At 41.3% G+C, this 13,582-nt stretch overlaps 1 protein-coding gene across 1 annotated transcript in view; it reads right to left on the bottom strand.

Moving 5' to 3' along the window:
• Positions 1 to 13,582, bottom strand: part of CCDC6 (coiled-coil domain containing 6) — a 110,870-nt gene that overhangs the window by 36,848 nt on the left and 60,440 nt on the right. Inside the window, exon 3 of the mRNA XM_061198068.1 lies at positions 1,836 to 1,964. Coding sequence (XP_061054051.1) covers positions 1,836 to 1,964 — 129 coding nt within the window. The remainder of the gene's footprint in view (positions 1 to 1,835; positions 1,965 to 13,582) is intronic.

Raw genomic sequence — 13,582 nt, 5'->3', positions numbered from 1 at the left:
CCAAAGAGCCTTAAGACCGTGCAGCCAGCCATCCTCTCTCCCAGGGACGGTAGGATCAGCCAGCCCTTCTCTTTCTGACTCTAGGCCACTACCTCCACCTTGTGGCCACAACTACACTCTGGGGGTCAGAGCTCCAAAGTCTCCTCAAGGAGCCTGTAAACAAATACAAGATAGAAGCTACTTCCGTTATTGACAGCCATCACAGGGAAGGTACTGACCAAGTGAAGTTCTCACAATACCAACCACTGTGAAAATTTCACCTGGCCACTTGGTTAACTCTTGATTAACAAGTACCAGTAATGAGTTCTTGGCATGTCAGGGACTTAAGCAAGAATCTTCAAAACATTAACTTGAAAAGAACTGGCTATTGCCTACCCTGGAAATTAAACAGGTGAACTTTGGAACAAAATGCTTTAAGCTGGGGGCAGGGTCGGGGGGACGTGGAGGAGTTTTCTAAATTTAGAAATTGCATCTGAATTCCAAAGAGGACGGGTAAGAATAGATTACTCTGGATATGTGTAAAACAGCCAACCCTTGGAAATGAAACTTTTTTGTTCTTTAACCTAGAAGGAACGGAAAAATTTCCAAGGCCATTATTCATAGTCTTAGAAAACCCAGTGACGTTCCACCCTTTGAAATAGGGAGACACAAGAATAACACAAAAACCAAAAGTCAGTCCAATTAGTTTAAAACAAACCCTGACTTCCTCTCAAGCCTGACATTCCCGTCACGGTTTCAGCCTCAAGTACAATGATGAAATGAGAATGGTCCTGAGGGTGATTCAAGAACCAGTCAGCATGGATTAAGATGCACAGAAAGATCCTAAAATTGGGGTAAATCAGACAACTTTGCATGAAGGGCTTGGCCAAATCATCAAAGTGGTAACTGGGATTCACATCGCAAAGAGCTAGAAAATGTGAATACACTGAATTTGACATGGAAACCAGGTGGCAGTAGTCTACGGTCAGCCTCTTCTAACTTTGGGAAAATAAATTAGCATGGGGAAAAGCATTAGGAGCTTCTGTCTGACACCCCAACTTGGAAGGACTGATAACGGTGGCCCACGATTCTGTGTATTGGCAGATAAGGACCAGCCTGGCCTCCTAAGGCAAGACCTGTGCTCAAATGCCAACGTCTACCAAGGGCAATGGCCAAAGAAACTGTGCACTATCACCTTCCGCCTTCTGTACCTTTTTAAGCTTGCCACTCCTGGCTTTAGTTTGTGCTTCTCTGCTTGCAAATGGAAAACCTGGGCCCAGAGAAGTTAATGAAGTTAATGCAAGGTCACAAAACTCATTAGTGGCTGAACCAGGATGAGCAACTAAGTCTAGGACTCCATACCTGTATCAACAAATCTAGGTGGGAAAAGACAGGGTTCATATAAGGTTGCTAATAATTCAAAGACAAAAAATGCTAATTGTTCTGAAGAACCCTTGAAAGAAAAGTTTTAGTTCCATAGCCACACTGTCTCAGGAACTTTCACAGAAACGATCCTGTGGTTAAAAACATATTCTTCCCCCTTTTGCAAAAGGAACTGAACATTTCCTGCCTATAAATCAGTACATCACAACGTATCCCCTGAAACTTTATTAATTGTGGTTAAAAAAAGCAAAAGTGTGTGAAAGAGTGAGCAGGTGCTATGCAGATCTGCCAACGTGTACTTCAGATAGGAAGTCGCCACTGTGGGAAGAAAAAGTTGAAAAATATTTTTCACTGATATTCCTCAGGACCTCTTAAAGCTTGAAAGAACAGTTGATGATATGAGAAATATATATATATATATATATAACTATAACTATCCTAAAAAGGGTACAGAGAGAACCATACATTTTTACCTGTTCTAACGTAAGCTGCTTAGAAATGGTATCGTTCTCCAGTTTTTTAATTTTCTTCATCAGTTTGTTGACCTGGAATTCCTGCTCCTGCTCGAGATGCTGTTCTAGTTCAGCTTTCTCATGCTGCAACTGGAAAACGAAAAAACACAGATGTGGAAATCAAGACACTCAAAAGCCATGGGAACAATGGCTCCAAAACCTAGTTAAACCGAGTATAAGATATCATAAAAGTTACATTAGTCATTTCTGCTCATATGTCCAAGTGTACACCTAGTAACTTGCTCCTGATTCCTCTAACTTATAACCAAAAATTATAGTGCATAGTCAGAGGCACTTGATCTTAGTCAAAAGGCCAAGAAATGATAGGGCAAATATATCAGAGCATCAAACCATGATTAAACACCGATTTCAATTTTTAAGAACATATAAGTGGTTATCTCTGTAGGGAACAATTGGGGATGAGGAAAGGAAGAAAACTTACTTTCCAGCATATATATAACCCTTTGGTACTCTTAAATTTTTATACCATGAGCATAAAAATTATTAAAAAAATAGAAATTTTGCAACTGTCGGTTTTTATTGAATGAATTACAGTTTACTTGCATTTATACAATGTGTGAAGAGAGGGAAGAGATGCTACAATCACAAAAAATACTTAGTAAATTACTCTGAATGCTGTTTCCCAATGTACTAGTTAGCATGCTTGGCAAAAATAAGTACAAATAATATCTTTCTGTAATGAGACCAAACATCACACCTCCTGCGTCTTTCCTAAAAAAACCAAAAGGCAAGGCCTCTTATTTATGAAATTAAAAGATAAGGTTATGGTGTTGCTGCAAAAGAAATTTTTTTAAAAATGTACTCCAACCTTCAAAACCAAAAGAGAATAAAAGAAATTCAGTGGACACACAACGACTGGGGTTCTCATGAATCACTGTGCATTATTTCTAATGTTCTCAGCTGGGAGGGGCTGTTGATTCGTGGTAGAGGGTGAAGGGAATGAGAGCCACAGGGCCTGGTATTTTCAGAACCATGGGCAGATTAAGCAAAAACTACTAAAAACAATGAAGCACACGTAGTTTGATTGTGGGGTCTAAGATGACACCACTCCCTAATTCTACCTTCAAAACCATTTCTTCAGGCAGGCAGTGCGTACCAGGCTCATCACATGTGTGAGGCAGGCATGATCACCCCCATTCCATATGTGATGAAACAGGTTACTGGACCAAGGTAATTCATCTGGAAGGCGGCAGAGCTTGGGGCCCAAACCCTGCTCTGAACTCTAAAGCAGAGTTCTCCCACCGGATCCTGAGCAAACCTCAGAGGGGCTGGCTTCACACTCCTCTATCCACAAGTGCCTAGTGCGTCCTTGGCATTCGGAAGGTCAACTGACTAAACATAGAAAACAGTGAGCCATATACGCTCGCCCAGTGGATGCTATGTCTCTTTGTAAACCTTGCACAGGGTGAGACGGACAACAGAGAGCTCAGTGGGCCTGACGGACCTCAAAAGGCTACACCTAACCGTCTCCACATTTGAAACAATTTCCATTGCTCTGAAAGCACCATACTTGGTGTTTAAAAAGGAAACAAAAAAAGTTTAAAATCTGACATCTTCTTCCAACACTGGAAATGTTGACTAAACAGATGCTGTTTTCCCTCCAACTGTTTTTGATGCACAACTCCAAAAAAACTGGTCAACCTTGCAGGGACCGAGAAAGAAAGCAGATGTGAAGAGGTGCTTACAGCGACGAGTCTATTTTTAGCTAACCCTTTAAAACTCAGGTTCTGCAAGACCAAGCAGTAATTAAAAGAACTAGGAGTAACACACAGAGAATGAGAAGAGTTTCCAGCATTTCGGACACAAAGACCTCAGTGGGAAAAGCATCACTTACGAGGAAAAAATAGCAATGTACATGTACATCTTCAACTAACACCTGTATTCTAAAAGCATTACCTGTGTGGCATGTCTTCTACCTGAACATATTATGTTAGAGGGAGTACAATCTATGGTTAAGACATTATCCTTGCCCCAAAATAGTTTATGAACACTAAGCTTAAATGACATCTACTGGTTTTAGAAAAATGAACTGCAGTCTTAAAACCTTTAAACCATTTGCGTAGCTTTTTAAAAATATTCACTCTGTTTTCCTCTGTTTTCAATTGCTGTCTTTTTTATTTGAAAGAGCCCCCTTCCGCCTTTTTTTTAGCATTATGCTTCTGCCTTGAAGTAAATTAAAACAATAAAGGATGCAATCTAATGTTGAAAAATCTCTTGCCCCCCAAGCAGCAGTTGTCGCAGAATATCAATCTGAGCAAAGGTAAGGTTCTCATTGGCTTAGAGGAAAATACTCATATACAGACAGATGGCCTAACACCGTCAATATCTGATTAGGTATTTCCTATAAGAATGCAGATTCAACTAGTAATGAAATCTATAAAAAGCTCTCAATTTGAAAAGGCTTTTTCCTCTCAAGAGCCATACCTTAAGGAAAATTTGATGGTTAAAGCTGTCGTTACCAGAACTCAAGCGAGGTCCCTGGGTTATGCTAACCCATTGGGAAAATGTCAAGCCATCCTGAGCTCTAACTCTGCCAAAGACTCACAGCTTTCATCATCGCCCAAAGACAGACCTGGAACAAATGGCCCTGCTGCCTGCTTTGTTCTGCCATCTCTTGGGCGACAGGCAATCTAGGGGCAGGGCATGGAGTTTCTGAACAGAATACTAGAAACAGAAAATCTGGTTCTTCCTTGGAACAAAGAAACCACCAATAAAAAGAAAAGCACAGAGAAAAATACAGAAACAACCCCTGCCAAAGCAATTATGAGATGAGAATTAAGATGGGCAAGGAGAAGGGGGCAGAGCAGGGCAAGAGAACTTGAGGGACTAATAGCCATAGAGTTTGCCTCATAACAGTTTGCCTGAGAAAACTTCATAAACCGTTTCTGTTTTAAATAGATACCATGTATATTCAAGCCATTTCGCCCCCGTAGGACTGGAACCAACAACCTGAATCCACCTGCCTATTTTATTTTATTATTTTCTGCATTTGGCCGCGCCTTACAGCATGCGAGATCTTAGTTCCCTGACCAGGGATCCAACCGTGCCCCCTTCAGTGGAAGCACGGCGTCCTAACCACTGGACCGCCAGGGAATTGCCTCCACCTGCCTATTTTAAAGCTGTAGCCCATGACACCATAAACAAAAACCCTAAAAGGAAGCCTGGTTTAGGCTGACCCAGGACCTATCAAAAGAACTAAACTCCAGTTTCATCTCTGAGTAGCATCTTCAACATGGGCATAAAATTCAAGACATGATTTTAAATTTCTAACCAAAGGTCTTCACACTTTATGAACAATTTTTAATCTTTCAATTAGCTCAGAGATCCTGAACTAGAACAAAAGTCATTCAACCTAAGAAGTAAATAAATAGTCAAGCAAATTCTATTAGTGTGTTTGAAAAAATGTCATGTGTTTGCCTTCAAAATACCTAAAGCAAAATGCTTAAGTAGATTAAAATTTGTTTCCAAAATCAGAATTTTCTGTAAATAGACTTCTTATAGAGTCAATCTCAAAGATTATGGAAGAGTTTTGGAACTCTTACCTGTGCAATATATTGTTAACATTAACAACAAAAAACCTTATAGAATGGAAATTATATTATATAACCGATGATCCACTGGCAGCACATTTTCAATGGAATTAGGGTTATATAAATAAAGATTTGTTCCTTAGGATTCAGCATGAAAAATATATTAACATAAGTGAAAAAGCTATAAGCAAAAATACAACTACAAACCTGTAAAATTCCAAGTACTCAAACATGAGCATTTTTTGACTGTATCCACTCACATATGGAGTCCCAAAGCCAACTTCCAGCCCATTAAAAACCGCAAGTATAGCATTAAGTTGATCTAAAAACAGGCAAGCCTTAAGCATCAGTGAATTACCAATAATTGTTGTCTTTCTCATAATTTACAAAAGCTTTCTGGAGCCACTTCAGTAAACCAGGCTTCTTATAACGGAGATTCAAGAACTCTTCACTGAATGGCTTTTCTTCTGGGCAAAATTCTCTCCAGCAGGTAAAGGCACCACCGCAGGTGCACATGGATGAGTCAGGCCGCCCACCCAGCACACAGCAGGTGTGCCAAATCCCAGGCTGGGCGAAGTGTGTTTGCAAGTGTGTCTGGGCCTGTTGTCAATCCAGCAAGTGCCAAATGAGGCATGCCTTCTGGCCGCCAGCCCCGGGACCCAGCTTTCTCAGCGCAACTTGAGGATAAACCCAAGATGCCCCCACCTCTGTTTTCACTAGTCAACACTAATCATTCTCTCTGTGTACGACCCACAGTTCTGCAACCAACATCCCTGGTTTATTGACAACCACCAAGGACTAGAGCCATTTGCACTGGACCAAGTAAAGCCCACCATAGGACAGTGACCACATTGAGTCATTGGACTGTCAAAAACAATTACAGTAAATCCCCTACACGCGAACCTTCAAGCTGCAAGCTTTCAGAGATGCGAACGTGCGTTCGACACATCCAATCACGTAAGTTAGTTCACGTGTCTGGCGTACACTGTCATGTGTGTGCATCCTCTATGAGTGGTTGTGCTTTTGTGTACTTTATTGTAAGTACTGTATAGAGTACAGTAGTACAGTATCTTTATTTCAAGCCCAGGATGTCCGGAAGCAAGTGTAAAAGCAGTAGTGATGTAGCTACCGTACTTTTCAAGGTACTGAACTGTAAGATTAAAAATGTTTTCTTTTTTGTGTTTGTTTTTTTTTTATGTATTAATATTATTTGTGTGACAGTACTATATAGATGATTGTGTTAGTTGGGTACCTAGGCTAACTTTGTTGGACTAACGAACAAATTGGACTTACAGACGCACCCTCGGAACAGAACTCGTTTGTATGTAGAGAACTTACTGTATCATGCAGTTAACATGGCCTTTGAAAAAAAGTTCAGAACTCTTCTCTCAGAACACTGAGTCTCTTAACCAACTCTGCACCGTTCTGCTGAGCAGAAAGCCAGCCTCCCACCTCAAACTCAGTGCCTCACCACTAAATGCCTCCTAGGCCCACACTTATGCCCACCTCCTTCCCCCTTCTGTTACTGGTACTATTATTCTCATTCAACACACATCTCATCAGTTACCAAATGGCATTAAGTCAGCCCCCAGAACAGCTGTCAAATATACCCTGTGCTTTCTGTGCTCTAGTTCAAGTCTTTTATTCCTTTTCACCGGGCCACCGCCAAAGCCTCCTAATGGATCCCCCCAGGTCCAGTGTAGATCATGCTAGACTAAACTAATAGAGTTTTCTATTTATTCAACACCCTGCTCAAAACCTTGCAATGGCTCCCTACTACCTGCAGAGTAAGTCCAAACTCATTGCTATGACGTTCAACTCCTCCCATGATCCAGTCCCCATGCAAGTTTCCCATGGTTTCCTCATGCTACTTTCACACTCAGCCCAAGTGACAGTCTAAGGTTTATAAACATCAATGCCTTCAGGGTCCAGGCATCTGGCAAACAAAGAATGATGGGTCTTGGCACAGAGAGTGGTGGTAACTGCGGTTAGAGGCACAGCTCGTGTCTTCTTCTAAAGACTCTTTCCCTGAAAAAACACATTTTAAGAAATGAAGCCTATCATCCCAGGCAAACGTGTCTGCAGACCACTCCAGCCCAGGGGCTTCCAGACAGCAAGCCCCGCCGGTCACAAAGGACTACGCTAAAACAAGCCGCTGCACCCCGAGCCCACAGCCCTGGTCACGCTGCCCTCTGCCTAGAGTACCTGGACCCCTCCCTCCAACTTTCTGAAACTCCCACAGCTCCTTCCCATATGCCCTCAGCATCATGTATACTCCCCGTTCTTCAGCTGGGATGAATGCAGTGTGCTTCCGGGGCATCTCCACATCTTGTTCATGGTGGTTTCATATCCTTTCTATGAGTTACTTCAAAAAGCAGCCAATACTTCAAGGCACTAGTTACTATGTAGCAAGCACTTTATGCACATCAATGCACTTAATATTCCTAACTCTGTGGTACATACTACCATCTGCATTTTACACATTATGAAGCCACAGCTTAGAGAAATGAGGTAAGCTGCCCAGAGTCACACAGCTGGTAACAGGTAGATCCTGGCTTAAAATACAGGCTTCTGGCTTCAAAGCCTTTATTCTTATCCCTGACGTGTGCTGCCACCCTTGAGTGCCTGGGTACACTCTCAATCACCCTTACAGCACCGTGAGCTCTATGAACAGCAGTGACCAGGACTTGCTCAACTCTACCCCAGAGCACCTAGAAAAATGTCTTATCTATGCAAATACTGACTGGATGAATGGTAATGACCTCACTTCCTACAGACTCTTTCCCCCTAGATTAAGCCTCAGGATGAGCAAAATAACCAGGCAAGTAGCAAGGATACCACTGGCGTATATTTTTATTTATATATATATATATATATATATATATATATATATATATATATATGGCCCCAAATCAAGAAATATAACATCGCCAGCACCCCAAAGCCCAGTGCATCCCTTCCAGATCACACCCTCTATCCCCTAGAGGTAACCACTCTCCTGATTCTTATGGTATTCACTTCTTAGCATCTTTTATCTTAAAAGATTTTACTATTATTTCTAAACATTAGTTTTTGCTTGATTTTATATTCTTTTTTGTCTAGCACCTTCTGCTAAATGAAATTGTGATTTCATTCACCCCTGTTATTGAGTATAACTGAGGTGTGTATTTTTATTGCCTGATAATATCCCATTGGATGAGTATATCAAAATTTATCCACTCTACAGATGATGGGTATTTAGGTCATTTCTAGTTTTTCACTATTATGAACAATGTCACAAAGAACATTCTTCTACACATCTGGTGCACACGTGCAAACATTATAAGATATATCTAGGGGTGGAACTGCTGGGTTAAAGACAATGAATATTTCCAACTTCATTAGGTCATACCAAATTATTTTTAAAATGGTTAAAACCATTTCCATTCTCTGACAGTATGCATGGGGATTCTCTAGTAATATCTTTCTTTCTGTGGTTTATTTCACCTTTCCTGATTACTAATTGGGTTGTGTACCTTTCCATATGGTTACTGGCCGTTTAGCTACCTGTTTATATGAAGAGCCAGTTCAAGTCTCTAGCCATTTCTCTTTGGGGTTGTCTGTTTTTCTTGCTGATTTGTAGTTTTGTGTTGGTTACATATGTTGAAAATACCTTCCTCCACTCTGTGGCTTGTCCTTGCATTCTCTCTACGTGATTTCCCGTGTCTTTGGTCTTCTTCTCCAGGCATTAAGTAATTAATAACAACACTCCCAAATTTATATCTTTAGCCCAGACTTCTGTTGTTGAGAGAACCTGCCTATTTGTTACTTACATTTGGATGTCTAGACATCTCAACTGCACTTCTGACCTTGCCACTCCAAGTCTACTCCACTTGTCATCTTTTCCACCTTAAATGGTGGGAAAGAACTCTATTCTTCCAGTCATTGAGGCCAAAACCAAAGTCTTCCATGATCCTGTCTTTGACTCATACCCACTTCTAATCTCTCCTAAAATCCTGTAGGATAGTCCCTCAAAATGCCCCCAAAATTCAATAAAATTTTATTTGTAGGTGAAACTTGTGGCCTAGGGTGATGGTACCTTCCTCCAGAAAATTCCATTTTCTTCTGCCAGGCACCAGAAGTCTGGGTCTACCTTAAGCCAAAACCAAAGCTAGCTCTCTAGCTCACCCAGATGATGCAAAACTGGTTCACTCTTGTCCTGAGGGTGTAGCTCTTCATGATTCCAGCTTAAAGTGGGGGTGATTTTTCTTTGTCCTCACCTTTGGCCAGCCCCGAGCTCTGACTTCTGTAACCCCAGCTCCACACAACTGTCAAAAGCATAATTCAGTTTCTTGGCTGTTCTGTAACGAATAAATAGCAAATGTGCTCAGGACAAAAGGAGCCTTGGGTGCTGGGTCTCCTCTCAATTCCCACCCTCCCCAGATCTCCAACAGTTCTTCACGATCTTGTTAGTTCTTTCATTTATCCTCGGTGAGGTTTGCCTGAACTGTCGAATCTGTCATTTTCTAAAGGGAAACGCATATATAACTTTTGCAAGGGAAAAAAATAGGTAGGCCCTTCCAGAAAATTAATTATTTTATGCTATTTTCTTGTCAGCATCCTCGACACCAAGGACAAGCTCTCACCTCTGAGCGGAGGGCTCCAGTACATGGGGCTTCCCGTCCACTCACAATACCTAAGGGGCTAAGTCTGAGTTTCCTAGATTCCCAGTAGCATCATGCTGCTTAAAGCATGAACACCTTTAAAGAAATCTGGTTAGGAGGGAGGTTTAAAAAAGATGCTCCACAAATAAGATAAAGAAGTCCTTTAGGCTCTAGAGTTAACCTGCAAAAAAGAATCCATTTCATAAAAACTAGCCTTTTGTTCTTTGAGGAATAGAGAGTATTTAGCCCAAAGAAAGAATTCATTCTAAGCTGAGACCTTACTGTAAATTAAAATAAAAAGCCCCATCTTTCTTATCCAGTTTATGAATAAAGAGGAAAAAGGAAAGTAAAGATAATTCGCAGCAGGATATGACTGTATTTTAAGGTAATTACTAACTGGGCTGAGTGTAAACTGTTTTGAAAATGAAAAAAAATTTACCCAAGAAATGCAAAACGTTGCAACATTTATAACTGTAAAGTTTTGAAATCATTTGAAAAGTGTTTCCAGTGATAGCTCAAGTCCTTCTACAGTGGAGCCAAGTATCCTTCAAACACCAAGATTCACCTTTTCAATCAGAAATAACAATGCTTACCCCTACCCTGGTGAAGAAAGCAACCTCTCACTCCAGCTTCACCTCATTATTTTTAATTTCCTTTTCCTTCTACCTTTATTTCCTACCCGCGCTTTCCTGTATTTCGTCAAAGAAGTCAGCCTGGGAGGCTTCTAAGCCCTTGCCCTTGCCCTTGCCCTTGCCCTTGCCCTTACACTTTGGGGAGGCTGGCACATTAACTCCGGCCGTAACGACAACACACATGCACATACTTTGAAAAAAAACTCAGTGATTTCTGAAGACTAAAGAACTGCATCAAATTTAGTGTATTTTCTAATCACAATGCAAATTATGTTAGACTGAGAGATTTCTGGCATGCTGCTAACAGGAAAGTTTTGGCTTATAATTTGCCCTCTGGTGGTTGCAGCATTTAAAATGCAATGAAAACATCCCAGAAGCCCTTTGCAGATGTATTATGAACACAATGTATAAGCCCCTTGCTCCGTGAAAAGAAACAAAGAACATACAAAGCTGAGGTTCAGATAATTTGGAATGAAAAACAACAACAACAAGAAAACCCAACTTTGCCCCAAATGTCTGTTAGCTATTAGGTGATAGCCAATTTTTCTGCTCAGCATTAATAGCCCTGAGAAACTAAAAGCCAAGAGGGCCACTGGTCGAGCCAGCTTAATGAAGAACATATCTCAAGGTCTCTTCTCCCCTGCCATCAGGGAACAAGTTTTCACCTGAATGGATGCAATGGCAGTGTTAGCCTTGGTGCCTTTAAAGTGAACTAAACAGAGTTTCATACATATTTATCACCCTGACATGTGATTTTGCTGCCTGAACAAACAAAATCACTGCACTGCCGTCTTAGTGACTTGGAGAACTTGAGGTAAAAAAAGGGAGCCTCATGGATGGACCTAGAGTCTGTCATATAGAGTGAAGTAAGTCAGCAAGAGAAAAACAAATACCGTATGCTAACACACATATATGGAATCTAAAAAAACGGTACTGATGAACCAAGTGGCCGGACAGGAATAAAGACACAGACGTAGAGAATGGACTTGAGGACACAGGGGACGCTGCGACGAAGTGAGAGAGTAGCATTGATATATATACACTACCAAATGTAAAATAGATGGCTAGTGGGAAGCAGCTGCACAGCACAGGGAGATCAGCTTGGTGCTTTGTGATGACATAGAGTGGGGGGACAGGGAGGGTGGGAGGGAGACGCAAGAGGGAGGGGATATGGGGACATATGTATACGTATAGCTGATTCACTTTGTTATACAGCAGAAACTAACACAACATTGTAAAGCAATTATACTCCAATAAAGATATTTTTAAAAAAAAAAGCAGCCTCAGATTCTGGTGTACAGGCTTGAGAAGGGAACTGGGGGTCTACACTCACTTCTAATGCCTGCAGACACTCCTGCTGCCCAGAGACACAGCCTTGCAGGAGCTAGGGAAGTGCACGCTGCAGAAAAATCCTGCATCCATTCACTTGGTATTGGAAGAAAAAACTACTTCTCCAGACTGAGGGGAGGAGAGGGAGAAGGAAAATGAAGGTAAGCCTTTGCCTAGATGAATAGGCAGATTTGGGGACTTACTGAAATCCTTCCTCTCAGTTTCATTCCGAACTGCTCGGCAATACACCATTTGGTATTGGCGGCTTCAGCAGTGGTTTTTGCCCACAACTTCCTTCCTTCCCTCCATATATCATCTTTCCATAGATGCTAGGAAACTGCAAATGCTTTAATTCCAGGAGGCATTTTCACCTCAGGGACCAAGTCAATAATAGCAAAAATAAGCCATGCCACTTAATAAGAAATCCAGGAAACCTTTATTCGTAAGTGCTTTCAATCATCAATAAGAATGTGCCTCCCCCATAAGAAAATGAGTACAATAATTTCTATTATAGCTATAGTGGCATTATTTTCTGAGGACCAGATCCAATTTCAAGTGTGAATCAAAAGAACAAAACTACAAACCTATCTGTTATTTTAAGGTCTAAAATTTGAATACTGGATTAGAGTGAAAAGATTCAGAGATACATATGATACCTAGTACTCTTATCTCACTCCTGTTCTTGCCTTTTAAAAAAAGATTAAAAAAAATATTACCTTTTGGCAGTGGTATTGGTTGAGAAGAGTGTAGGCCACAACTGAACAGGGGTTCCCAAGAGCAGGAAGTGAACCTGATGCTTTGGGCTTAAAAAAACTGAGGAGAAAATCCACGAGTGCTAAAACCACTATCAATCTCAGCAACAACAGATCTTCCAGTTGGCACTGGTGATGGGTGGTTAGTGGTTAACAGTTAGGCAGCGGAATTAAGGATTTTTTTTTTTAAGTTTTAAGACTGAGGGACTGATGGAATGAATCATATCAAGAGTGACAAGACAGTTAAGCCAATCATTAGAGCATTCTGTTTATGCTAGCCCTTAACGATTTGGGCAGTCCAGAATCTTCCATCACTGCAAAATGAGCCTGACTTTGCAAGGAGCTCCCGTGCATTGCTGTCCATGACAAACAGATGCAACTATGATAGTGAAACCGAGTAGGACCCTTCAGGGCCTTACCAGGGAGAGATCTCCATCCTACCCCCGTCCCTGTTGCAACCCCTGCCTCTTGGTTTGTAGAAAAGCTTTAGCCTCCTTGGCCTTCTCTGAGTTCCAAAGAGCAAATTTACTCAGAGAAGTGAGAAAACAGTCAAGCAAGACAGAATAATAATAGTTTAGCCATAAAACAAAGTCAAGGACCTTTAGTTCCTCTTCAAGGGCTATAAATAATATCCTAAGCCATATCCTTGAGTTGTTTTGCAGATATTAAAACCCCCACCAGGTAGAAGAAGTTAGCTGCATGCTGACCACCAGCACACATAGACCCCAGACCGGTTGGAACCAGAAGGTTGATGACTGAGATTCCTGAAACATCACCATTACCTCGCCATCAACCAACCAG

This window comes from Eubalaena glacialis, chromosome 1 (assembly GCF_028564815.1).
Source record: "Eubalaena glacialis isolate mEubGla1 chromosome 1, mEubGla1.1.hap2.+ XY, whole genome shotgun sequence".
NCBI lineage: Eukaryota > Metazoa > Chordata > Mammalia > Artiodactyla > Balaenidae > Eubalaena > Eubalaena glacialis.
This window is presented reverse-complemented; position numbering and strand designations above follow the sequence as displayed.